Source organism: Neolamprologus multifasciatus, chromosome 19 (genome assembly GCF_963576455.1).
Source record: "Neolamprologus multifasciatus chromosome 19, fNeoMul1.2, whole genome shotgun sequence".
In the NCBI taxonomy this organism is placed as follows: domain Eukaryota; kingdom Metazoa; phylum Chordata; class Actinopteri; order Cichliformes; family Cichlidae; genus Neolamprologus; species Neolamprologus multifasciatus.
In genome coordinates this window covers 21,129,628-21,156,701 of record NC_140457.1, presented here as the reverse complement: position 1 = coordinate 21,156,701, position 27,074 = coordinate 21,129,628, and the positions used below count along the sequence as shown (strand labels likewise).

At 42.4% G+C, this 27,074-nt stretch overlaps 2 protein-coding genes across 3 annotated transcripts in view; one reads left to right on the top strand and one right to left on the bottom strand.

Annotated features, from left to right (window-relative positions):
* eif2ak4 (eukaryotic translation initiation factor 2 alpha kinase 4) overlaps window positions 1–21,131 on the bottom strand; it is a 28,247-nt gene extending 7,116 nt beyond the window's left edge. For both annotated transcript variants that reach the window (XM_085143669.1, XM_085143670.1), the window contains exons 1-32: window positions 20,735–21,131; window positions 20,489–20,604; window positions 18,986–19,088; window positions 18,734–18,907; window positions 18,157–18,237; window positions 17,862–18,001; window positions 17,681–17,781; window positions 17,431–17,588; window positions 16,768–17,306; window positions 13,640–13,755; window positions 13,168–13,325; window positions 12,628–13,073; window positions 12,464–12,536; window positions 12,285–12,374; window positions 12,084–12,206; window positions 11,894–11,998; window positions 11,685–11,748; window positions 11,498–11,577; window positions 11,277–11,378; window positions 11,130–11,180; window positions 10,795–11,031; window positions 7,037–7,112; window positions 6,618–6,739; window positions 6,284–6,333; window positions 4,970–5,138; window positions 4,301–4,417; window positions 4,102–4,167; window positions 3,624–3,794; window positions 3,395–3,529; window positions 3,169–3,276; window positions 2,665–2,793; window positions 21–107 (exon numbers count right to left, since the gene is read on the bottom strand). In XM_085143669.1, the coding sequence (XP_084999795.1) occupies window positions 21–107; window positions 2,665–2,793; window positions 3,169–3,276; window positions 3,395–3,529; window positions 3,624–3,794; window positions 4,102–4,167; window positions 4,301–4,417; window positions 4,970–5,138; window positions 6,284–6,333; window positions 6,618–6,739; window positions 7,037–7,112; window positions 10,795–11,031; window positions 11,130–11,180; window positions 11,277–11,378; window positions 11,498–11,577; window positions 11,685–11,748; window positions 11,894–11,998; window positions 12,084–12,206; window positions 12,285–12,374; window positions 12,464–12,536; window positions 12,628–13,073; window positions 13,168–13,325; window positions 13,640–13,755; window positions 16,768–17,306; window positions 17,431–17,588; window positions 17,681–17,781; window positions 17,862–18,001; window positions 18,157–18,237; window positions 18,734–18,907; window positions 18,986–19,088; window positions 20,489–20,604; window positions 20,735–20,863 (4,416 nt within the window). In that variant the 5' untranslated portion in view covers window positions 20,864–21,131. The remainder of the gene's footprint in view (window positions 1–20; window positions 108–2,664; window positions 2,794–3,168; window positions 3,277–3,394; window positions 3,530–3,623; window positions 3,795–4,101; window positions 4,168–4,300; window positions 4,418–4,969; window positions 5,139–6,283; window positions 6,334–6,617; window positions 6,740–7,036; window positions 7,113–10,794; window positions 11,032–11,129; window positions 11,181–11,276; window positions 11,379–11,497; window positions 11,578–11,684; window positions 11,749–11,893; window positions 11,999–12,083; window positions 12,207–12,284; window positions 12,375–12,463; window positions 12,537–12,627; window positions 13,074–13,167; window positions 13,326–13,639; window positions 13,756–16,767; window positions 17,307–17,430; window positions 17,589–17,680; window positions 17,782–17,861; window positions 18,002–18,156; window positions 18,238–18,733; window positions 18,908–18,985; window positions 19,089–20,488; window positions 20,605–20,734) is intronic.
* A 2,213-nt stretch (window positions 21,132–23,344) lies between these two features.
* On the top strand, window positions 23,345–26,771 carry actc1b (actin alpha cardiac muscle 1b). Its single transcript, XM_085143697.1, has 9 exons — window positions 23,345–23,496; window positions 24,530–24,680; window positions 24,782–24,910; window positions 25,057–25,167; window positions 25,261–25,345; window positions 25,610–25,771; window positions 25,861–26,052; window positions 26,139–26,320; window positions 26,535–26,771. The coding sequence occupies exons 2-9, from the start codon at window positions 24,552–24,554 to the stop codon at window positions 26,676–26,678; spliced, it is 1,134 nt and encodes a 377-aa protein (XP_084999823.1). The 5' UTR covers window positions 23,345–23,496; window positions 24,530–24,551; the 3' UTR covers window positions 26,679–26,771.
* Window positions 26,772–27,074: the final 303 nt, after the last annotated feature.

The following is a 27,074-nucleotide window of genomic DNA, read 5'->3' as shown; positions in this document are numbered from 1 at the left end:
GGTGCACAGATGGTGCTTACCTTCACATAGGATCCCTCTTTGTCAGAGACGAGGGCCATGCATGTGATGCCGCCTAGCTTGCAGTGTTCCAGCAGTGTGTCCTGAGACTACAAACACACAGAAAGGCAATAATAATCATTCTCAACACACAAGCTGAAATTTAAATGCATAGCTAAGCTATACTCCATTAAACCTTTATGATAATAATGGTCAAACATAATCAAACACATATGTTGACCAATGAAGTAGCATGCTGAAGATGTTGGCTTGTTTGAGGCCAAATTCTCTGAGAACAAGCTTTTCTTTCATTAATTACTTAAGAATCACAAATTAGGCTTGGAAACATACAGTAATTACATAATTACAGCGTCACGGTTGCCAATTTCAACCCAGACTGATCTAGTTTCTGAAACAAAGGGAGCAAAGCATGCTTGAGTTACCGCTGAACACTAAGCTGAGGCTTTAAAATTCTCCTATCGTGGCACTCGTTCATTTGAGTTTCACTTAGAACTAGAAGAGTGATCTTGAGCTTTGATGTACATCCAGGTAATCCATTCAACCGTAACAGTGAACATGTATGTTTGCGATTCGTGTCGGCCTAATTCATTCTGATGAACTTTAGTTTTGGCTAAACGAACTGGCGGCGGTGCGGAACAAAGCCCCAGCACTGCTCACCGCAAGTGTATGTTTATGCGCGTCACTTTTCCTTGTCATCACACGAGCGTTTACACTTCCATTTTTCTTACAACTTTCACACCGACAGATCAAATTATGTCAAAGGTAAGTTATTGGCTGGAACCAGATGGGCAGCTCCACTACTTGGCTGCCTGCCAGCGGAAGGGGTTTGCCATATTTGTCTAATAAAAACTAAAAGAGTGGAACCGTCTCCAGAGGATGAATTAAGGGCTGTTAAGAGGCTGGCATGGGAACAGTGCTAACAAAAGCCTAGTGAGCGGGAATGACAGCCGAGCTGGTTTGGACGAGGTCTCCTCTGGTAAAAACCTACGTGCTGTGCTCAAGTCTAAGCCACGTCTAACTCTTTATATTGGTGCAGTGATTAATAAAAGCATACATGGAAATACGACATGTAAAAGGTAAAAACAGACTTTGACAAACTTTAAGTAGTCTTCAAAAATACTTCTCCAGGCTTCTTGAAGGACATTCAAAGCTCTTCTTTGAAAGTCGGCTGCCTTTTATTTCATTCTCTTTTAAGATGATCACACACTGCTTCAGTAATGTTGAGGTCCGGGTTCTGGGGAAGCCAATCCATGACTCAGTGTGTTTTTCTCTCCGTGTATGCTTTTACTGCAGTGGGTTTGGGATAACTGTCATTATTGAAAAACTGAAGCTGTTACCAATTAGATGCTTTCCAGATGGAATTGCAATAGGGGATCAAAATGTGACTGTACTGTTCTGCAAAATCCCCAAAATTCAGCCGTGAGCCATGACAGAGCCTCTGCTGTGCTTGCTGTTGTACCTCTCTCCTGATCTCCTCCATACAAGCACGTGGCTTTGAGATACTGTTCATCTGCTGCAGAGAGATGCGGGGGCCCTAAAAACTATTGTCCCCCACTTGGTGAGTTTCCTCAAATCTGTGTTAAAGACACACTCACATATGTCAAGTTTTCAGCTAACAGCTCTGAATGATTCAACTTTTTGGTAAAAAATTACTATTTAATGCAGGTTTTTCATAGATTTAGCTACAGAAAACAAAGAAATTATGTGTTTCTGTGACAGCGTCTAAAGACACAATTTCAAATTGGTTCTTTGCTAAATTACATATTATGTGTGTAGACAACACCGGTTCATCCCTTTAGTTAGGTGTGTTTTTCTGCTTGAACGATTCATAGATCAGTGTGAACACAGAAACAAGTAACACAGATCGACGTGGCTCAAAACTTTTGCTCAAACTTTTAAATAATGTACAAAAACACACTTGATAATTTGGCTTTCATCCAAACTCAACTTTTCCTAATTGCTTTTAAGAAAACAGAGGGGCCGATCGCTTGTGTCCTGTGCTGGTACGTAAGACAATGAAAGCCGCTATAAAGCAAACACTCACTCACCACAGCAGTGGAAAGTTAAGACAACAATAGGTTATAAAGAGCAGAGCAGGAAAAAACAGGAGGGGCATTAAAATGTGGGCACGCAGCTATGCCGGAGAGGCCGTTCATGCAAACGTGCACAAAGGGGACTGAGATCAGTTGATCACATTATCGTGAAGAATGTGACGGAGCCGTGGTATCGCGAAGTTTTGGACGGCTTCACTTCGAGGAGGTTGATGTCAGCTCGGCTATCATCCAATCACAGCTCTCAAACTGCTAACAAGATCTCATCAAAAGACTTTATAAGAAGTGTGTTTAACATATGTTGTCTTTGTTTGTAGAAATTGCCCCATTATATTGCCCCAGTATGGCCAGTAATGCTCTTTGAAAAGCAGCCGCAAAGCTCATTCTGTGGCGTATTTACCATTTTTACTACTTGCTGTCACACTAAGGCTGCTGGCAACAAGTGAGGGTTTTTCCTTTAAAATAGAAGTCAAGTGTTGCCCTCTATAGGAGGGATGAGATTACTACACTCCATGGCGGGGTCTCAGGGTTCACCTTTAAATCAAAACTGGTTTATTCTGGTTTTTATGAGTGGAACCAGTTAAAGACGACTAACCTGTGAAACATCATAGTTGATGTCTGCAGCGATGCCGGTGCTCCACAATTTCTGAACAACCCTGATGGCTTTGGACATTGAAGAATGGCCCACAGGGACCACCAGCACATCATAGGAGCTCACTGTTGGCTGATACGAAGACAAACAAATACGGTCGCGCATAGCAGTGCAAATGCATTTAGTCTAATATTATAGAAGCAGGGAGCTGTAGTTAAAGCATTATGTGTTCAGCAAAGGAGTCATTCCAGGTGTTTATATGTGCACGAAGCTTTCGGGGCACATCATTTCACAAACTCCATCTAAAATATAGAAAATGATGCACCTCCAAAAATAACTCCGTGGAGTCGGGAGCAGCGGTGATCATAGTTATTAACGGGTTTCTAAAAGTAGCTGTGTGGCAGCCCGACGGCTCTATAAAGCCATCATTAAATATGAAACCATCTGCTGCTCCTTCATTATAATAATTAGCAATGTCAGATTCAAGCGTGTGTCTGTGTCTCTCACTGGCTCCTCCATGCTGACTATAGCAGCGCAGACTTTGTCCACGGCGACACTGGCCCCCACTGCGCTAGGGACGGGTCCTGTGGAAACCGGTCCGCGAAATTCCAGGATCTAAAAAGGCAGGGAGCAAACTGCATGATATAGGCCCATATTTTTCAAATAAACAACTACAGGTGATTAGTATTAGTGGTGGCCTGGCTTTACTTTGTGGAATGACTGCAAAGCCTACCAAGTGGTCGTAGCGTCCTCCGGCTGCCAGAATATCTGGTACGGTTCGTCTGCGCTTCCTGATGAAAGCCACAAACTGGAAGATGACTCCTGAGTGGTGTTGCACTTTGTACACTAAGCCTAAGTTGATCACCACCTATAAAGGAGATACAGCTTTATTTTTTTTAAAAAGCTAAACAAAGTAAAGCAGATACAGCAGGTGTTTTCTTATCCTCCAGAATCTGTATCACCATCAGTTTAACTCCAAGTTTGGGCAGAAGCACAGTGAGCTCCTCCAGGTCCTTGAGACCCTGCTTGGCCAGCTGGGTAACGGCAGTTTTTTGCTTGGTAAGTGATGACAGCAGCGGCACCAGGTCCTGCAGATTCCCCTTCTGTTCTATGTACTTGTACAGAGTCTGCAACTGAAAGCGAGAGGTGAGGAGAGATGTCAGTGTGACTGAGCATGAGCTCGCGAGAGACTTTTCCCTCCATGACTTTCTGCCAGAAAGCTCTCTTTTCAGTTTTCAGTAGCAGTTTGGTAGACAGCAAAACTACAAGCTCAGGTTCAGAACAGGATCACCGTGTGAGTTCAAATACAGCTGCTGAAACGCTGCAACCATACCTTAGAGAGCCAGTCTGGCACAAAGCCTTGAATGCAAACTTCTCACATGTGCTACAAGTGTGCTGAATATTTTTTACAGAAGGTTCATACACCAGGTGGACACTCACACAGTTGGCTGACAATGAAAAGTTGCAGAACTTTGCCTCCGCTTCACGTTTGGTGAGTTTCTCACTCTGGAGCAGATGCAGACAAAAAGGAAAAACAAAAGAAAAAAAAGGTGATAAAAATGTCACGACTGCCTTACTGACTGCATCTGCTCAAAGAAGCATATCAATAACAGACGTGCAACGTGTAACCCGGACTGACCATAAGGTCACACAGTATGTTAGAGGCCTGGCTCAGTTTGTCCTCCGGGACGCCGCTGTGCAGCAGGACGGCCTTAAACAAGCTGGTGTGGTTTAGGTAGATGTTGTAGTTCCTTTCCTGCAGTCACAAACACACCTTCAACATTCTCAGACACAATTACAGTCAAAATTGAAAAGCACTGCTTCACAACGAGCACTGCGATGAATAATGACACGCTCATCCGGCTGCACTTTCATTCTTTCTGACTCACAGATTCCTAAAAGCTTTTACACAAAGAGCCGAGCGATGGAGAGGATCAGAAACAAGACCTACGAGGCCAGACACAAAGTTGGACTGGCTTCATAAAGCGTGCGAAGAGTAGTGCCACTGACGCGGCAATGGAATGAATCGGGACAGGAAATGGAAGGGAGGGAAGGAAGTTGACAGAACGGTGCATAACAGATTTACTAGATAAACAATAAATACAGTGTAAATCTGTCAGGCTTACACATACTTTGGAATGTTAGGAATGTGAGTGGGAAGTAAGGGGGGACCAAAAACAATCCCCAACTGGTTAGGTGTTGCTATCTGCATCTGTCAGAAAAATAATTAAGAATCGTGGATCTGACCCAACAGTCTGATTAAAAACATACAAATATAAAAACAATACGAGCAGCTTGTGCGTGTAACCTGCAGCACGGGGAACTCCTGGATTATTTCAGAGATGGTGTAAATGATCTCTGCCTCAGGGAGCAGGCTGTTGCTAACAGGAGTGATGATGTCAAAGGCGCACTCGAGGAGCTCCCTCGGGTGTGCGCGGTCCAGCTTCTTGGGCCGGAACACTCGTTCAATGCTGTACCTTAAGAGAGATGAAGAGAAACACACGTCCCGCATGAAAACAGGCTTTTTCAACAGATACACAAAAACCTACTTGGTACACGCTTCAGGTGTTAACACGACCCGTGAGCACAGCCACGAGTTTCATTACTTTCAGCTATAAAGTGGAAAGGTTAATGGTTTACCGAGGTAATGAAAAATAACATAACTCGACAAATAAAAAGGAACACTGTGCGTTCTTGTACCTGACTGTTTTCAGAAGAATATTTTGTTTAACCCTAAGATACAATTTCTTCCCATTTCTTTAGCTGAATCTATCAAAAATACTAAAGATAACAGTTTGACAGGCATAAAACATTTTTTGCACCAATAATAGCTCTTTGGAAATCACCTTATACCAAAACTCGCCATATGTCTGCATGATGTACAGTGTGTCCTTAAAACGATGAGGAACAAAAAGCCAAAAAAAGAAAAATCTACAGCAGATGAACAGTATCTTAGAGTCATGTCAAATAATATATAATAAAGACTCGATACAGGACTTGGTAGAAATGCTCATTCCTAAAGAAGGGAAACATGGAGAGATGTCTGAGGTAAACCAAATGACACAAGAACAGAACTGAAATCCAAAGCCAATATGTACAGAGGAGGTTACGACAAATGTGAGTGTCTACAGCCATCTGTAAAACCAACAAGAAGAGGTTTGAATGTCCTTAGAAATGAATGGAGAACTATTCCTGACGACTATGTAAAGAAAGAATAAGATAGCTTACCTACGAGTGTTCAGGCTGTGTTCAAAAATAACTTTCTAGCTCATTGGAAGTGAACAAATTGAGTCTTTTCATAAACATGTTCAATAAACTGCTGCACCCATTTCTCATTTTCCAAGCAAAACATAAAGAGTAAGGGGTGGCTCGAGACTTTTGCACAGTCCAGTATGTTTAAAGAAGGGGGAGGACTTGATAAAGTATTGATTGCAGACACAAATGCACATAAATTTCTTTAAACACATTAAAACACAAATTACGTTTGTTTTTGCGTTCAAATTTTCTATAAAATATTTTTTAAGAACATTTTAAATGAAAAGATTTACCTCATAAATGGGCATCATTATAATTACTTGTGTGCACACAAATGGTCAAAATGACTTCTCAATATAAACTTTACCGTTTCAGATGTGTTACATTGTTGCGAGCGATGAATCTTGCAAACGCGATCTAAAGCAGAAGAAGAAAAAAAAAACAAAACAAGAGTTGAGCCATTGGGTGCACTTGTATAAAGACAGTGAAGTCTGTGCATACCAGGCTGTAATCAATCAATGTGTGGAAACAAGCATTTGGTCCTCAGGGGTTCCTGAGGCAGCGGGATCTTAAGGCGGCTGCTGATTGCAGCCTCACACTGTGTGTGTGTTTGCATGTTCCTATGTAAATAGCTTTATAATTGGCGCTCTGTGTGCATGTGTGGACACGTAAACCAGGCTCCGTGTGTGTGTTAAACTCACGCGAAGGTCATAGGGCAGCGTAACCAGCATTCCACTATGGTCCATGAAGCATGCCAGCTCACTGCCATCGTACAACTTCCTGTTCCTGGGGAGGAACAGCGGGGTCTGGACACGCACGGCACCTGAAATCAAACACATTGCTGCTCCATCTTCATAAAACACAATGACCCTGACCCTGTGATAACTGATGCATGTGAACAGACAAACTGCGCATAAACAAACAAGTACAGCTGGACATCATCAGCAACGTGCCCAAAAACAACACTCGCACATGCATAGAATCTGTGCTGCCCAACAGTACGCTTATTGTTTAGCTGCCTCTCACTGCTGCAGATGTTGGGGTCTTTAAAAAGAAGTCCATGTAGTGTCAACAAAGGTTGCGTTCACATGCACGCACTCGACAGACACGGTGCACTCACCGTGCTTCTTGAAGATCCTGGTGATGCTTTCGTACACATGTTGCTGCAATTTGGCATTGTTGAAGCTGAAGCTGCCCTGAAGGGAGAGCAAACAAACAGCCTCTGTCAGGGATCAGGAGACATCGACTAAGCACTAACAGGCCTTGTGCTCATCTGTGATAGACCAGATGAGAGAGCCAGCTTAGAAAGAAAGAGTGCAGCTATTCCTTTGCCTACAGTGACATCTAGAGGTAGAGAAAGGAAGAAGTGGATTTTCTTCCATTTAACCCTCCTGTTATGTCGCGGGTCAGATTGACCCAGAGCAGAAGAGATGTCACATGTCATCTGCGTCACTACAGAAAATGAAAAAAATCAAAAATATAAAAGAAAATTGTAAAATAATCAATGCCAGTGTTTCTGACACTTTTGGATGAGTAAATTTGCCCGGGGTCAAATTAACCCAGGAGCATAATTGGTGTTCCTGGAAACCAACATAACAGGAGGGTTAAGCATTCCTTACAACTTAAACCTAACAGATAGTATGAATTGTGACCTGAAAAAGCACAGGTTTGCAACTATGTTATTTAATAATCCATACTCTTCCCCTCTAGCTTCTGCTCGGTGGCTACTGAGTGACCCCTCGTCTGGGGATCCTCAGCCCTTCCCATGAGGGTGGCACGGATGCCCCTCCGGTTGTCCTCCTTGGGCTCTTGCACTCTGGGGCCTCTGGATGTCTGGGGCCTGGATCTCCTCCATGCCTGCTTCATGCCCTGGGGGACAGGGCTATGGCTCTCTACATCCTCTTGCAGACCATTACATGGGGAAACCATTTGAATACAAGCGCGCTGATCCACACAGGTGTGCACATGGGTGTTCACTATTCGTAGACTTAAATTACACCTTTCTTGGCTGCTACTTCAAAGTACATTGTGCGCTGTCTGTCCTGCGTGCTGCACAACAACATTCAATATTTAGTATTTACTGCTGTTTACACTTAGCTAGATTAATGCAATGGTGTTGTGTTTAGTATGTTGCTTTGTTTTTTTTTTGCTTGTTTTCTATTCTTTCTCTCAACAGGTGATCCAGGAGATCCAGAGATTTTTTTTCCCCCTTTCTCACTGTCCCTCTCCCCTTCTGTTTTTCTTTTCCTTCCTCTTTCTTTCTCCCTTTCTTATCCCTCACTCATGTCTGTCCCGTCTGTAACAACTGAAAATAAAATAAAATAAATAATAAAAACAAAGGTTGATCAAATGGACCAATACGGCAATGCCATAATGATCCATTTGGCAAAGTAAATCCATTGGGTATCCTTGTTGGTCTTCAGACAACAATTCTGACGGCTAAAGAACCAAATGGGACAGGCAAAAATAATAATAATAATAATAATCCATACTCTTGGACTTAGCTATGTATATATCCTTATAAACACGAATCAAAAAATTAAAGGAACACTTTAAAAACACAACAAATCTCAATGGGAAAAACATGCTAGCTGTGTACACTGATATGGACCGGGTAAGAAATAAATATGATCAACTTGCAGTGGGCTGAATTCAATGACACGCCTAAAATCAAAGTGAAAAATGATGCAGCAGGCTAGCCCATTTTTGCTGAAATTTAACTGCAGCAATTCAGAATGGCACTTAGCATGCATGGACAGTGTTGGGAAGGTTACTTTTAAAATGTATTCCATTACAGAATACAGAATACATGCCCCAAAATGTATTCTGTAACGTATTCCGTTACGTTACTCAATGAGAGTAACGTATTCTGAATACTTTGGATTACTTAATATATTATCATGCTGTTTACAACTACATGAATGTACTATTGCTGTGATTTATTACTGTTACTGAAGGTCCGCGGCTCCAATCCGTAGTAAAGGGACCTCTGGCTAATACGGTGGGTTCTGTGTCTGCTCGTAGCTGAAAACTAGCTATACTTTGTTGTCTGGGTCAACCTTGCTAGCGAGAGACAGAGAGAGGCGTTGAAAGGCTGCTCCAACGGAACTTATTGTTTTTGGAGGAAAACACGAACACGGTGTACAGTCCAGTCTTAATAGCTTACTTACAACTGGGCTCGTCAGGCACTGTTCTTGGCTGCAGTGGTTATTAGTATATTTACATGCTTCCAGCTCCCGTTTTTGCTCGATGACAGCTCGTACTTTTCCTTTTTCTCCCTCCCTCGCTCACAGACACATAACGTGTATGGCAGTCCATTCTCCCTGCAGCACGGACTACACTGCCTATGATGCTACATTCTTTAGAGTTATACAGGTAGCATTCTGCCTATTAGCTTAGCACAACAACAACAAAAAGGCCTCTCTCACCCAGGAAACACGCAGAGAGAGAGCGTCACCCTGTAACCATGGCAACCGTAACGCTGCCACCTGGAACAACAGAACGTAGCTGTCAAACAAAACCCAAACAGTCCTGACCCGCCACAATATGAAACAGGAAAGTACCGCCGTGTAATCCATTTATTTCAACAAAGTAACTGTATTCTAAATACCACCTTTTTAAACGGTAACTGTAACGGAATACAGTTACTCATATTTTGTATTTTAAATACGTAACGGCGGTACATGTATTCCGTTACTCCCCAACACTGTGCATGGACCATGTGTGCTTATGCCTGACAACACTGGGGCGTGCTCCTAATGAGATGACATATGGGCATAACTGTGCTCTAGGCCTGAGGTCCAACTTGGTGGCGCTGGTTGGACTGAAACCAACGTCCCAGGGATGCGTTATTGCATTTGGATTATATGAGCATGTTATCAATTCCTTCATCCTCTGGGAAATGCCTGCATCCTCTCGTCATATGATGCTGGGTATTGTTGTGTACTAGGAAGAACCCAGGAGCCACTGCACCAGCGCAGGATCTGACAATGGTCCATAGATTTCATCCAGATAACATTTTTATAGTGATGAGTTAAGGACTTTCTACGGCCCTGTCCTGCTCTCCTAGAGTAACTGTCCGTCTCCTGGAACCTCCTCCATGCTCTTGAGACTGGCAACGTCACATATTGATGTGCCGTTCTGGACGAGTTGGAGCACCTGTACAACCTCTGTAGGGTCCAGACATCACCTCATGCTACTAGTAGTGACACTGATCCTACCCTAGGCATCGGCAACCTTTAACATGAAAAGAGTCACTTTAGCACCTCCTACCTTCAGAAGGGCAGATGACTGGGAGAGGATAAGTTATTGCATACAGTATATGTAATAAAAGGGTAAGGGCTAACCATAGGTTTGCTGACCTTGCCCTAGCTAAATGCAAAACTAGTCAAAAAATGTCAGTGGCCTCTCCCTGTAAAACCATTCCTGTTTTGGGTTTTGTCTCACTGTTGTCCCTGTAGTGCACCTGTTATTAATAAACACTGAAGCAGCTGAAAGTGATTAACAACCCCTGTGCTAATACTGCTTACTCTACTACCAAAAAAAAAAAGTTTACCTTCCCTTCCCACTCCCTTTAATCCATCTTTCTTCTGATTGGGCACTCTTTACCAATAGAGAACTTGAACAGCAGGTGAGTGCCCTCCTATTTGCCTAATATCAACTTTCAACTCAGCTGGGCTTTGAATAGGAATTATCTGTTACACCATCTGAGCACATTATTTTGAAAATCTCACATAAATCACAGCTGTTAAAAACAATATATTCAAAAAATCTTCCAGCATAGTTTTAATCTGACATCCAGCAAAGATGAAGAACGACATGGCTACAGTAAAATAAAATCCACTGGCAAACGCTTGGTCGGCTCAATCAGCTCCTCACCTTGTAGAGGTCTATATCATAAGCGTAATCCATGACTGGTGAAGTGTTCTGGGCGAACAGCTGTGCCACCATGGTGCGGTAGGATTTGCCGTTGATATTGGCCATGGTATGCTGCAGCACTTCGTGCAACTCCGACTCCTCCATCTGGGGAGGAGGCAGAAGTTCGCTCTTTAGCAGTTCCAGGGCAGTCGGCCGAAGAGCCGGGTCGTGCTTCAGCAGCCACTCGATCACCCTCTTCTGGTAGACATAAAGAAAAAGGCAGAGAGAGAAACAGACCACTGTTAGACTGAGATTTATACAAGGAGAAGAAAGTGCTGTGCAACAGTCATCCTCACCTGTGTTCCTTGCGCACGTAAAGTAAAGTCCTCTGGGAAGATGATGGGTTCCTGTAAATATGATGGGAAAAAAGAAAATCATGTAAGTAAGGCACCAGGTGCAAACCCCCCCACCCAGCTTGTTCTCAGTCTCTGACACAAACACACCCCACGCAGCTGACTCAGGACAGCGATGCGCTCGGCCCCCGTGGTCATCGGCCGGTAGGACATCTCAAAGAGGATTATGCCCAAGCTAAACAGGTCAACCTTCTGCAGACAGGAACATGAATAAAAAGTTCTTTAAAACTCGAGACGTTCTCAAATAACAAGTTTTAGCAACTTTTAATTCTCATGTGTCCAGACAAATAAGTGAATCTTTAAATTCCTACTTGGTTGTATGTGGCTTTTGTATTTCCCTGAACCTCCGGACTGACATACAGGGCAGTACCGACCATCCCTGTCATGTTACCTGGAGACAGTGATGCAAAATCAATAAAGAGCGCCAGTTCAACAGGAATATTATTGCACGGCTATCAAAGGTGTTACGAGAAACCGTGTTTTCAAACTCTCTTGCACCTGTTGGGTCCAGTTTGGCCATCACCGCAGAGCCGCTCTCCTCCACCTCAAATTTCCCAGCAGCCTTTGAGAGATAAACAGTTGCTTTAACAAGTTATAAGAGTGTCACGAGAAGTTTTACATGTTAATCAAAACAATGAGACAAAATCAGTGCCGCCTGTCAGCAGAGCGAAACTGAAAGCCGCACACCACACTGTAATAATGCATACCACGTTAGCGGGATGATCTGTAGCCAGGCCGAAGTCGCCAATTTTCACGTGGTCCTGTGAGTCGAGGAAGATGTTGACAGGCTTCAGGTCCCTGTGAATCATGCCCTAGAATAAAGGGGGAACATAAGATATTCAAATCTTGGCTTTAGTCACAGTTATACTCCGCCCAATCAGTACAGCCGCTCCATACCTGCTCATGGATGTAAGCAAGGCCGTCCAGTATCTCCCTGAAAAGCCTCCATAACCGATTCTGATCCTGATGCAGGCCTTGATCTATTGTGTCTCGTAAAGTGCTCTTTTCACAGTATTCCATCTGTCAGGAACGGAAACCTCGGATTAGACGTAAAACAGATCTTTGTTGGTAAAAGTGAAGCACGTGGGGGAAGCTTACTTGTATGTACAGGTAATGTGCCGTAATGAGGTGTCGATCTGACTCTGTGCTCTCCGTTGTGTCGGACACTGGCCTTTTGCTTGGCTCTACCTGTGGGAGGAAACACCAGCTGGTTGGTGCACCACGCCAAACGCTAACAAACATAACAAAACTAATAAATGAAGTGAAAATATTGGAACCTTTGACATCTCGTCCATGCTTTCATCTCCATTATCAAAAATGATGTCACTCCTTGAGTCATTATTTGACGGCCTGAGTGGGGAAAAAAAGAAAAATAATGTGATGCATGAGCAGTTGGAGCAGGAGTAAGTCGTCCTTTGGAGGAAAAATAAAAAAAACGTACAAAAAAGAGGCACCGAAGACATCTTCTTCATCATCGTCGTCGTCATCATCATCCTCATCATCACTGGACTGGTGTCCGCTGCACCTTGCGCTGGAGGACCTCTCAATGGAGGTGGACCACTCGACTGAGCTGGACAGGGCGGGAGGCGGAGCGATGTCCTCCACGTCGTCAGGCAGGCCGAGCTCGTTGAGGCGCTCCGGTGCATTTTTGCGCTGTGGCGCCTTGTCGGCTGAGCTCAGCGGCTCGGAGCTGTCGGTGTTGCTCAGCACGCCTGTGGCGGGCAATTCGTGCCTCTCGATCCACGCGTTGTAATAACGGACGATATTCTCGTGGTTCAGCCGCGACAGCAGCGTCACCTCGCCTTTGATCCGTCGGAACTGCTTACTGGCTGGGTTCACCTGGATGCGTTTCACTGCGTAGTAACAACCGTCTAGTTTGTTCTGAACCTGGATGTGGGCAAAACACAAAAGACAAAAACGCTACTGCCAGATAAAACGAACGAGAAAGTTCACACAGGGTAAGTAAACTATCTCAACCCACTTTAATTACAGCACCGAAAGCTCCTTTTCCCAGAAGCTGCAGCTCCTCAAACTCGGAGACAAACCGAGAAATCTGCCTGTGCTGCAAGACTGAACTGAAAGGAGCATTGAGGATGTGACTCCGGGGGATGACTGATGACGCAAAGTCCACAGCTAGATCTGAGAGGCAAACAAATCAACATCTTGAGCAATTTTAAGAAGAGAAATATAAAACTGTTAACGGCTCCTTAAATGCAAGCACTCCCTCAGTATATATATATAAAAAAATAAATAATAATCCAAAAAAGGGGAAAAAGGAAAAAAAAGAGAGAATTGAATGTTGTTAATTTTTGGACTAATTTACAGCTGCTCTGATGAAAAGACAGGGGTTTTATTATTATTCAAACATTTTCAACACCAACTTTTACACTGTAAACCAACAACAATTTCACTGCATTTTTTGTCATCTGTGTTTCCATTTGTGTCACTGTCACCTTCTGGGCTGTTGTCCTGGTACTGTGAAAGGTGCTTAGGCGAGGAAGGCTTGAGGAAAGAATGGTCCAAGAGCTGCTGAGCTGTCCAGCGCTCAGTATCATTCAGACATAAACACCTACAACGCAAAGACACATAAAACCCACTATTAAGCAACATCTGGCACATGCAAAAGAACAGGAACACGTTTGTTGCACAAATATACTGCTCTGTGTAAAAGTGGGCCACCCTTCATTTCTTCAGAATTTATTCCAAGGAGCCAGACTTTTTTTTCTTTTTCTTTTTTAAATGGTCTTGAGAAATAGTTCTCTTGATTTTCTGATGATCTTTAAAAGTTTTAGAAGTCCAGTCCGTGTGCCTCCCTATTTCTAAAGTTTTTTTGTTAAGTTGCTCAACACATGATTCATGCCTTATGCTTGAATCATTCAAGCATAAAGCATCTAACTCAAGGGACGGCCCAGTGTTAACACCATAAGAAAACTGTATCTTTAGCCACTTTGTTACTTCCAAATCTTCCCATTTCTCTGACAAAAAAAGAAAAAAAAAAATCAAAGGAAACTGTTTTTTCAGGCATAAAATATAAAATAAATATAAAACTGTATTTTTGCATCAACCAGGTGATTCTCAAAGATCTATTAGTTTTAAAAAAAAACAACTTTGTATCTCAGCATCGGTCCTCAAAAACAAATCTGAGGAAACAAGTGGAGGGAGAAAGAAGAAGAATTGGCATGCTTAAAAACAACATTATTGCAGCAGTGTGGGATCATTGGGGGGGGGGGGGGGGGGGGGAGCCTTGAAGAAGCCTGGAGAACTATTCCTGAAGGCCATTTAAAGAAACAACAAAAAAGCTGCCTGAGAGAGTTCAGACTGTGTTGAAGAATAAATGTGGTCACACCAAATATTGATTTTCAAGCTCATTAGTAGGGCTGGGCCATATCATACCGTTCACGGTAATAGCGGTATAATGTTGGGCAACGATAACAAAATGAAATATCGCAATATGGGTAAAACGCGCATGCGCAGTGCCTTTGTTTTCATACGCACATGGCGGAAAAAGCATGGCGGCGAATGAGAAGGGCGAAAGTGGATCGTTGAATAAAAACGGATGAACCAGAACTGGTTTGTAAAAATGCTGCAACTTCAGTGGTGTGGGACTGGTTTAGCTTTCGTCCGTCAGATACACAACAAAGGACTATTTTTGGTAGCGCATGCTAGCGGGCCGTCGTTATTACCGTGTTTTTTGGAAAATGCGGCACACTTAAAATCAATCCTTTGATTTTTCTGAAAATCGACAGTGCCCCTTATAATCCCGTGTGCCTTATGTATGAATTCTGGTTGTGTTTACTGACCTCGAAACGATTTTATGTACACGGCGCTCAAAAATCTGTCAAATGTTTTAGTACGACTTCGCTGAGCTAAGAAGCCGCACCGCTTGATGGATTGTCGGAGCATTACGGCCATCGTAGGCAGAGCCTCGCGGAGTGATACGTACTATGCTTCAACATAATATTACTGTATTGTGTGTGTATAACCTCTTTTTAAGTTTTGTGGATATTCTACATGGTACTGAGGATATGTCGGCCAGTTTACACTGGAAATGCCTTTTGGTTAAACTGTCAGCAAGGAATTTGTATTTGCACTGTTAAATTGTTATATAACTTTAATGTACATAAATAAATAAAACAGCTGCTTGTTTAAGTGAAAATACATTGATGTTTTTGGGGGGTTTTGCACTAATAAAGTTGAGAAGTTGTAAAGTATTTTGTCTCGTGTCAATTATATTGTCAGTTATATTGTTATCGCAAATTTTCAAATGTATATTGTGATAAATATTTTTGGTCATGTCGCCCTGCTCTACTCATTAGAATTGCACAAACTCTGTTTTTGCGTTATATACTGCATTTCCATGTATGTTTCCTTGCAAAATATAAAGCAATGATAGGTGAGCTCAAGACTTTTGCACAGCAATGCATCTTATTCTACAGGCTGCAATGCAAGCAGACAGCAAAACACCAAGACCCAAAGGAATAAATCAGGGTCTCTGCATGTTTGAGCCTATTTACAACAAATCACATCTGTTTATCATTACTGAAAATCAGACCACAGCAAACTGCGTGGAATAGCCCGTCCTCCTCCTCTCCTTGCAGGCAGTCGCTGTTTTTTATTCATTTTGTTTTTTAGCAACACAAAATTTGAGCTCCCATGATTTAAACAGTCGATTGATTAGTCAGTCAAAGCATCTGGTAACCATTTTTATGATCACAAAATTAAATTGAGCAATCTTTCGTGCCAAACATCTGATTGCCCCGAGATATTAAATCCAAGAACTGTTCAACTTTTCTACTCGTTTTATATTTGAACAAATTGGAGGCTTGTCGCAGCAAAACAAGACATTTTAGTGTAGTCACATTTTATTATGGGATATTATAAGAGACCGATTTATACGCTTTTATTAAGTTAATACTTTCAAATCAACACACACACACTCACTGATTACCTTTTAGGTATACCAATTCAACTGCATGTTAGCTCAAATATATAATTAGCCAATCCAATCCTATAACAGCAACATAATGCATTTCAGCATGCAGATGTGGTCAAAATAACACACTTAAGTTTAAACTGAACAGCAGATTTGTGATTTAAGTGACTCTGAATTGGCTTCTTGCGCCAGAAGTGCTGATTATTCTCTATTATTACTGAGTATTTCAGAATCTGCTGTTCTACTGGGAACTCTAGCTTTACAGAAAATGGTTCAAAAGGCAGAAAATTTCCAAAGAGCAGCTGTTCTGTATGAAAATGCCTCAATGACGTCAGTGCAGAATGATCAGACTGTTTCGAGCTGACAGAAAAAGTGATTCAAATAACCACTGATTACAACCAACTTATGCAGAAGAGCATCTCTGAAAGGGGTTACAGCAGCAGAAGACCACACTGGGTGTCACACCTGTCAGCTAAGACAGGTTGTTCATTTGCATTATAAGTTGGTGACAACAATATAAATATAACAATATTGTTATATTATAATATATATAATATAACAATATAAATAGAAATTGTTATGTAGTGAGATTAACAGTAAAACTGCAAAAATATACAACATTATAAGGAATTATTCATCGTTACATACTTCTGAAGGAAATCCTGAAAATCAGCAGGCAGGCTACTCGGCACTGTCACCGGATACTCCTTCACTTCCTTGCCTTGACTCAGAGCCAGCAGCATCAGTCCCAGGTTCCACACGTCGCCTTTCTTGCCCGTTTTCGTTGGCATCGCCGTTTCCTCGGAGAAACGCACACGAGCTTGTTCGAAAATGTCTTCTTTGCAGATGTCAGCAAACCTCTTTGATAAACTGTAATCGGTCACTCGAATGTTCCCCTCGGAGTCCACCAGCACGCTGGAGGGCCCCAGCTGTTTGTGGACCACGGAGTTGGAGTGCAGATAGTCAAGAGCGGCCAGCAGCTGGGCCGTGTAGTGGCAGAGCTTATCCAGAGGGACCGGGCCGTGGGCGGTCAGGCTTTGGTTCAAGCTGTTCCCGGCCACGTGCTCCACCAGCATGTAAACCACGATGCATTCCTCCTTCTCGACCGCGCTCAGCCCCAAGTATTGCACCAGGTTTGGGTGCTCCAGCCGCAGCAGGGAGTTAAACTCATTTTCTGCTGCATGGATCTGCACAACGCAAGTTGAAATGTGCCAAGCTTTAAGCATGCATGTTCGTAAAGGCTTTATAAGTTAAAATGCAAGATTTAATCAGCAAATTCTTAATAAAAAGCCCCCCTTTCTCTCTACTTGCCTGTTTTTTACAGTTTTCAATCCTTCCTCTCTCCTGGGTGGTGAAGAACTTGCTCATCTTTTTGTTCCACTGCAACGACCACTCATAGATCACAGCAAAATCGCCAGAGTTCACCTCAAACCCGCAATAAATGTTACGACCGAACCGTTCACTTACACCTGTCGGAAATGCACCAAAAAAGAAATAAATTTAAAGAGACAAATTACGTTTTTCGCCACGTGACTGGCAGCGCCAGTCTGATGGCCCTCACCTAAGCTTTTCCCTTGGTGCACAGCAAGCTCTCCATAAACGTTGCTGCTGAAGTGAAGAACCTCCTGCGGGCGACTGTTGTCCTCATTAACCGTGTCCCGTCTGGTGAATGAGACATATCTAAGCATTATTACTGCACTTTGTTAAACATGAGAAGCTTTTTCTGTATGTAGGACGTGTACCTGTGGCGGGAGTTTGAGGTAGTCCGACGGCGATTGCCAGCTGCTTTCTTGGCTTCAAACAGTTCGGGAGCTGCGCCTCCTGGGCTGGGTGGACTCTTCCCCATCACAGACATCGAATGCTCCATGCTCCCGAGTCGCTCCTGCAAATAGAAAGCCATTCAAAGAGTCACTTACAATACTGATGGCTTAGTTATACTGGTTGCTCTGACTGCGATCTATAAAATCCATGTGGTTTTCTTGATGATTAACGAAATCAAGTGAATCAAATCAAATAGAAATCAAACAGCGAGAACACCTGTTTAGCCATTTCCTTTCTTCTCTTTTCCTCTCGCTTTTCCTCTTCTCTCCTTTGGATTTCAGCCATGATTTCTTTTTCCTAAAGGAATAAGAAAATTCCATCACAATACACCTTTTGCAGCTTACTTAAACTGTCAGCGTTAAAGATTTTGCTCCAATTAAGAATTTAATTTAAGATACTTTGCATTTTTTGTGGTAAAACACCCATGAAAGGGACTTAAAAATGATGTTTTCCACGTCAACTGATAAATGCTATATTCCTATTATAGTCCTAAAGTCATAATAGCTGATATCTGGCCAAAAAAAAAATTGAAGGACACAGCATGAATAGTACCCCTATCATCATCATCACAAAAATATTTATTCATAACCAACTAACAACAGTAGAAAGCTGGAATTTGCCAGTTTTCCTAGTAATAGAGTGAATCATCAGCCTGAACTGTTTCTAGAAATCACAGACAGTCAGGCTGTGAATGAATAACATGAAGCCATCCTGTAGCCTTTGTGACCGGACCACACAAATCACTTGGGCATTACACTGCAGCCTAATCAGCGTTTCTTCCTCCTGTCCTAACCATCTCCTCCTCCTGCTTGCGTTGTTGGTCCATTCTCTGCTGCTCCTCCAGCGCTAGTTTCTCCTGCTGCCTCCGCTGGTTCTTCAGCATCTCCTCGTGGAAGGAGCGCGACGGGGGCTTGTTGTGTTCGCTCAGGAAACCCTGAATGTGATCCGCTAGCTGGTAAATCATCACCTAAGTTCACAGATAAATGAGTTAATGAAAATCTCAACACACATGGGACTGCACGTGCGTCTGCGAGTGTATCCTCACCTCTCCGCATTGTTCCGCCGCCAGCTTGTTGAGTTCAGCTTGGAGATTTTTGAGGTTGTCATTTGAAAGGCCTTTGGCATTCTTCAGCTCCAGTTCTGGAGGCCTGTTAGTGCATAATAATAATACATAATAATTAAAAATACATCCTTTTTTTTTTTGCACTTTCATACATATGGCATACCTGCTTGCCTGTGGTAGTCATGGCATTAAGGTGGCCTATCATGAGATAAACTACTGTTATGTTTTTCTCTCAGCTGTTCTGCTATATATATATGCATGTACGATTTTTTTTAAACAGATACTTGTGCGTTTTAATGCCTCTTAATGCATTTTAAATGTAACCTGACCCATAAGGCTCTCCCAGGATAATGTGCAATAATGTTAAAAAGTACTGCACGTGTTTTATTTAGCATTATTTGGACTTTCAAAGATTGTCACTAGTCTTTTGCAATGTGATAATTATTTTTATTAGTGTGTGCTAAAATATGTGACTTTACAGGACTGCTTAAATGGTATTTAATTTAGATATTTTATCTATTTAGTCACCATTCTAGCCATTTTTGAACCATACGCCCCAAATTACAGATCCTGAGTCCCTTTTATGGAAAGAAAGGCTTTTATCTTTCATAGTTTTGGGGATATTCATGATCAAGTATTGTCTAAGATTTTAAATTGTGAAAAAAAATACTGGAAGTGGGAAAATGTACAATAGATAATCCAATAAAGAGGGCAAGTGTAAGTTCAAGTATATAAATAAGGGTGAGCATGGTGGCAACAATAGCGTTGCCTTGTAAACACGTGTTACTCGGTGGGAGTTGCACAGAGACCGTTAAAATAAAAGCGAGCTGTCTTCAAAGCTTTGCCAGCTTCATTCTTTCTTCTGCAAGCTGCAAACTTTATCAAATAAAATTCCAAAATCTGTGCATTCCTTCACACCGGTAGAAGGTTTCGCATCATCCGGGCAAGGACAGAGAGACTCAAGAGGAGCTTCTATCCCCAAGCCATCCGGGCCCTAAACACACACACACCCGCCCTCTCACATCATCTATAATTGACTGAGACAGGACTCTCTTCCAGACACTCTAAACCCAGGCCAGGCACAATGTACATTTCAAATTCCTTTAATTTTAAATATGTTTATATTTTCTATTCTGTAAAATAGTCAGATTGTCTATTCTTATTAATGTACAGAATTCACCTGCTTGCTGCTACTACTGCACATTCACCCAATGTATATACTATATATATATATATATATATATATATAAAATGTTCTTCGTGTCAGGTTACATTTCACTGTGTGTTATACTTGTATAACTATGCATGTGACAAATAAAGAACCTTGAACATTTTCCAAAGCTTTTCAGTGGGCCAGACTGGGGTCTTTGCCAGGCCCGTGCGCCTTATGTTTGACCTGCCCTGTAGTAGATGGTCAGTATGTGAATGGACATCTTGCAGTGCAGCGACAATGACGGAGAATTGGCAAAGGGAGCCAGTACTCACACGTCCGGATACGTGGGAGGACATTTGACATGCAGGTCCACTGTCACGTAACACTCCTGTCCGTTGTTTAGCCCATTGGGCCGCAGACAGAGGTACACTTCTGGTGGCCTTTTAACCTGAAAACCAAATCAAAAGGAGCCTCGTTGATTTGCACTGCAGTTTACTCGTATATGTAAACACTTGGCAGTCCTCTGCATTCCGCTAACATGAAGTGGAGGATCGCACACAGATAGAAGGTGGATCTACCTTCCAGGGGTCGTTGCTCCGCAGATCCTTGAAATCATCTTCAAAAATAGACGCGAGGGCTTCTAGTTCATTTTCCTGCTGAACCGCGTAGTCGTCTGTCCCGTCCGCTGAAGTGCGCTGACTGCTCATTCTTCTGCCTCAGCTACATGGCAGTCTCCCCGTCCGCACGCCCACAGCCGTCAAACAGGAGGAGGAAGCGGATCCGCTCAGCGCGCAGCTCCAGCCCCGCGCTCACCGCACTCAGCTCCCCCGACTCTGTAAGCTTGAAACTCCGCAGATACTCAGCTTGGCTGACGTGAAGTACCGTCACATAGTGAACGCCAACTTACCACGCAGTCGACGGACGACCACAACAACGTTGGCGCGTGCCTGTTGTAGGTTGCGCGTCGCATGTGAAACGTCATCACGTAGTCGTGTAGAAGAAGGCCCCCGGAGGCCAGTAATCATCACGGACTCGGTGTGAAGCCTGTTGAGAGTAGAATTTCCCCTTGTGGGACGAATTTGAATTGAATTGGTGGAAAATATTGGTTAGTTTTAATAAACATTTTTTAAATATGTAGTTTAATATGTGATTTATCTGTTCAAGTTACAGTCTTTAAAAAAAGAAGTACACCATCTTTCAATGCTAAGGTTTAATGAGGACTTATTAAAAGTTATCAGTAGGTCTTAAAATGAGGGGAATGCAGTGAAATGAACGGTACATGCCGAAATGCATAAGAAGTGTGGAAAACTGAGTACAGCCCACGAGTCATAACGAATGAAAAGGGTAAATTGTAACTATGTGCTGCTAATCAAATGCACTCGACTGAGTGTGAGCACCTCTTTCCTTAAAAAGGCGTCATCTGCATGGAGGTATATGTTGATCCAAAACCCGTATATGCATGTTTTTAAATAAATGGTAAAATGTCTCAGGTTAAACAAATTATATGTTTTCGAGGATTTATTGTGAATAAAACATTGGTTTCCAAAGTTTGCTAATCATTGCATACTGTTTTTATTTGAATTTCACACAGTTTTCCAAGTTTGGGGGATTTGGGTTGTAAATAAATAAAAATCCCAGGTTCAGCACATGATATATTTCCACAGTCCGAATTACGGATTTCATTAATGTGCACCTCACTCAGTTGTTTGTTTTTTATTTTATTTTACACAGCGCTCCACGTTTTCTGAAAAGGGATTTGTAGTTTTTTGCTGAGCGGGGAACCTTGGCTTCTTCCCAAAGCACAGAGACATGTACATTAGTTTAACTTGTGATCCTAAACTGGGCGTGAGACTGATGAATGGATGGAATGATAGTTTTCCCATAATGTCCCTCTCCACCCATAAATACACCTGAGGTATTCTTTATTTGCTTTTTTTTTATAATCCTCAGTTCAAGACTGAATTCTGTTTCCTGATTTTGTTCTGTCACCCTTTGTTATATTTTTATTGTGAATCACACCCCTTACTTTCTTGTATCCAAACAATATAAATCCAGTCTTCTATTAAAAGTCCTCTTTGTCATGCACATAACTATGCGATGCTTTGTCTGCATCCAGCTCCTATCTGTGGAGTACAGCTATAAATAGGAGGCACTTGTGTCTGCTGGTACAGTGTGGAGCAGAACAATGCTCCTTGTTCTGCTCCAATTCCTTTACCTATTATATACTGCACATATTTCTCTTTTAGATCAGAGTTATTCTTCCTTACATTTACTTAATTATTGTTGTAATCATTACAAATAAATGAGTGACATTTCCTGAGATACAGAAAAATCCAAAAGGGAATATTCTTGTGCTACACCAACGATTATGCTAAATGTTTGTATCATTCATTCACAGATGTGAAAATAATACATCATGAGGTTCAGTGGACATAAAGGAAAATGCACCTTAAGCAGTGAGTGGCACTTATATGGAATTCCTCATTGCAAGCTGTGAGACCTCAGTGGCTGCTCATTAATGACTCTGTTCCTCACCATCACCCTATAAGGAGACAGCTGAGCCAATCATGATGGAGCGCTGACACAGAGAGCCAGATCAGATAGAGCCCTTCTGGCAATACCATCAGCTGTTCCACACACTGAGGAGGCTCAGTGCACATACCAGCAGAGTGGTTGTTTTCATCTCCTTAGCGAGACACCAGTCACGCTGTCTTGACTGGATGGATCAGCAAAACCTGCGAGGGATGAGTTGTATTTGTTCCGCATTGGGAAACACATCATTTCAAATATTATACAGACACTTTATCAAGACTTTGACATTATTTGAGAGCTATTAAGAGATTGCACCGTAACTAAAATGCAGATGATGCTTCATGTTCCTTTCTTCCTTTCCTTTATTACTCTTGTTCTACAGTATAGTTATATAAGGAAAGACATCAGATATAGTTTTAGTAACAATATAGAAAAATGCTTAATTATCTTAAAAAGCTTTTTTAAAGACCTACATATGACAACCATCTACACCAGTTTTTGAAAAAAAAAATTAGTGGTTCATATCAATAGTCATCTCTGGGTGCATCCGAAAAGCAAGAATAACTCAACTAACATGTCATGTTTAAACTGTGAGCGAGTAGGAGTGCACTGTAGAGAAGTCTCTTCCATGTATGTGAAACACACATTTCCAAGGGCATGAGGATTGTTGCTGGCAGCTCTTATTTGGACTCGTGTGAACCCTCTGCCCCGCCCCTTGTCCTTCGACCCATCGTGGGGCATATTTAAGGGGATCCTCTGACTGTGACCCTGCATCCCAGTGGAAGCATCTGTGTTCCAGCTTGCTTAGGTGAGTACATCTCAAAGTGTGTCTCTTTGAATCACTGAAGAGGTATCTGCTTGTGCAACTGCCTTCTTTTTACCTTCAGGAAAGTTACTACCTGTTATTTGAAATGAAGGATTTTATTTTTTTTTACTTTTATGAGAGAATAGATTAGGTTATTTCAGCATTCTCAGAAGTTATAATCACTGACTGGATTTGTGGAGCACAGTGAAAGCTGGTGTTATTTCTACCTGTTTTTTGCTTAAAATGGTTTGATTGCATGTGATGCCACAAACGACTGACAGTGGGGTGATGTGTTTTCCTGTGATCGGTACACTTTGTAGTGTGCAAAGTCTCACAAAGTATACCGATACACTACAAAGTCACACTAGAGTAGTACTTGGAAAGTGCAACTCTGAGAGGATGTTGGTTAAATTTACCAGTGACTCAGTGGCTTAGGTTTAGAGGCAGCTGGGTCACAGAGGCAAGTAGTAAAACCCGAGTGTCACAGCGTACAGACAGATGGGTGCTGGCCTGGCACTTCTCTCTGACCTGAAATAGCAAGAGATCAATGTGTCACTTGTTTAACCCTGTTAACGGCTGTGGGGGTGCTGAGCTTAAAATAGCTCACAGGTCTCCCGGTTGTGGCCCTTTTTGGTGCTACCTCAGCACCTCTTAGATACCCCAGGAACAATCGTGGCTGTGGAGATATGATATCAGGGGTTTCTGACAAGGGTCGGACAAAAATAGCATCCATCCACATCGAATTAGCTCTGTAGCACCCACTGAATTGAGTTGTGTTAGTATTCACAAGTGATAATACCATAAGAACAGCTATCAGATAGTGCTGGCTGCTCTTCAAAGGACTGTTAAATCGCAGCTAATACGTATCTATTAACCACATGAGTGACTGACTCTGTCTCTAAAGGGTCTCATTTAATCAGCTGCTCCAACAATAAAGTCAGTGATTGTTCAACAATAACACATCTTTAGTTTATATGATGGAGAATTTAGGCAGATGCTCCTAACAACCAGCCTAAACCTTCTCATCAAATTTTAGATCACCCCAGTAAAGCCTCATCATGTGTGACGACGATGAGACTACCGCCCTTGTGTGCGACAATGGCTCTGGCTTGGTCAAGGCTGGATTTGCTGGAGATGACGCTCCCCGTGCTGTCTTCCCTTCCATCGTTGGAAGGCCCCGCCACCAGGTATGCTCCAAGCAAAAAACTATCTTAGTACATTGTTAAAAATATGTTCAGGGTAACTGTTTTCATGTGTTTTATACTCCAGCTCATGTGTCTTTTTTCAGGGTGTGATGGTGGGTATGGGTCAGAAAGACAGCTATGTAGGCGATGAGGCCCAGAGCAAGAGGGGTATCCTGACACTGAAGTACCCCATTGAGCATGGCATCATCACCAACTGGGATGATATGGAGAAGGTTTGTGCAATTGCATGGCACCTACACCCCACTTTATCTTTACAGCCATTATAAGAACTTGCTCAACTTTGCATTTGGTGCCTCGTTAGTAAGATCAGGTTGTTGCTTATTCAGTTATTTCAGATTTCTTCTCTTTCCTCGGTCAGATCTGGCATCACACCTTCTACAATGAGCTGCGTGTAGCTCCTGAGGAACACCCCACCCTGCTGACTGAGGCTCCCCTGAACCCCAAAGCCAACAGGGAGAAGATGACTCAGGTATTTAAAGCAACTAATCAGTTGTTTTAGACCCCATTTATACGTAAGTTGTGTGTTTCTTCTCCCTCTGATTCTGCTTGCTTTCTCTTGTAGATTATGTTTGAGACCTTCAACGTTCCTGCCATGTATGTGGCCATCCAGGCTGTGCTGTCTCTGTATGCCTCTGGCCGTACCACTGGTCAGTAAACTTCAATCATTCTTGTCAGGTGTTATTTGAGTCTGAGATCAGTTATTCCAGAATGTAAAATACAGATCCAGTACTTAAGCAAGAGATGTGTATCATGTGTGTGTTTACACTATTATTGTGTCTGTCATCTGTCTCCTTGTCAAGTGGAGGTGCTAATCCCCCTACAGCAGCATGCGTTCTCAGTGATGTCAGCAACATTGTACAGTGAGTGATGTGTGACATAGCTGAACTGCTGCTCTTATTTGCTCGTTAAAGGTATTGTGCTGGACTCTGGCGATGGTGTAACACACAATGTTCCCATCTACGAGGGTTATGCTCTCCCACATGCCATCATGCGTCTGGATTTGGCTGGTCGTGATCTTACTGACTACCTGATGAAGATCCTGACTGAGCGTGGCTACTCCTTTGTCACAACTGGTAGGACTATGCCATCTTGATTAATTAGTTTGCGTATTAAAAATGTATGAATTGGATTTTCCTAAATAGCTAAACGTTCTGGTCCTTAGCTGAGCGTGAGATTGTGCGTGACATCAAGGAGAAGTTATGTTACGTGGCTCTTGACTTTGAAAATGAGATGGCCACTGCTGCCTCCTCTTCCTCCCTGGAAAAAAGCTACGAGCTGCCCGATGGTCAGGTCATCACCATTGGTAATGAGCGTTTCCGTTGCCCAGAGACCCTCTTCCAGCCTTCTTTCATTGGTGAGTTCAGTCTTGATGCTTGAGTTACGCTGTATCTTTCTATGTTACAAAACACCTTTTGAATCTTTTTACTTGTTTTCCACCAGGTATGGAGTCTGCTGGTATCCATGAGACTGCCTATAACAGCATAATGAAATGTGACATTGACATCCGTAAGGACCTGTATGCCAACAATGTGCTCTCTGGTGGCACCACCATGTACCCTGGTATTGCTGACCGTATGCAGAAGGAAATCACAGCCCTGGCACCAAGCACCATGAAGATCAAGGTGAGAGAATTGCAGACCTTTTAAGTAAATACACTCATGGATGAAGTCAATTAACACATCATGAACATTTATTTCGTAAACTTTGTAATATATTGAATTATTTAATTAGTTCAGTCTGTTACTGTTATTGACCTTGAGCAACTGTAACCCAGATAATTCCCTTAGGGATTAAAGTATTCTGATTCTGATTAAATGGTGTTTAACATTTCCTTAGATCATTGCTCCACCTGAGAGGAAGTACTCCGTCTGGATTGGTGGTTCCATCTTGGCTTCCCTCTCCACCTTCCAACAGATGTGGATCAGCAAGCAGGAGTACGATGAGGCCGGCCCTTCCATTGTTCACAGGAAATGCTTCTAAGCACACCTCCTTTCATCCATGCATTTGCACGTTGCTGTCCCATGTATATAAGTGTATGTTCTATTGTAATAAAGACAAACCTTTGTGAGAGAACCTCCTATGATATTGTTGTGTGAAACAAATATCATCATTTAAGAAATAGTCTAACTGAGAAAATTAACAGGGCGGCTTCAAACCTAGGTCATTTCTCTGGTATAAAAAGTTTTACAATTCCCAGTCCTTAAAGTTCTTAAAGACTCAGGTGGTGTCAGTAAACACGCTGGTTATTTAAAAATCAGGTTATATTTAACTTTACTTATTACTAGACATCTTAGACACAGCATAAAAGAGGCACTGTCTGTGTACAGGCACGAAAAAGCGGAAATTTCCTTTTCAAATGGTTGATTCATTTAAACT

Coding starts and splice junctions, on each gene's coding strand:
- actc1b (XM_085143697.1), top strand. CDS start 24,552: ATGTGTGACGACGATGAGACTACCGCCCTTGTGTGCGACAATGGCTCT. Junction 24,911..25,056: donor ACTGGGATGATATGGAGAAG/GTTTGTGCAATT, acceptor TTCCTCGGTCAG/ATCTGGCATCACACCTTCTA. Junction 25,772..25,860: donor CTACTCCTTTGTCACAACTG/GTAGGACTATGC, acceptor TCTGGTCCTTAG/CTGAGCGTGAGATTGTGCGT.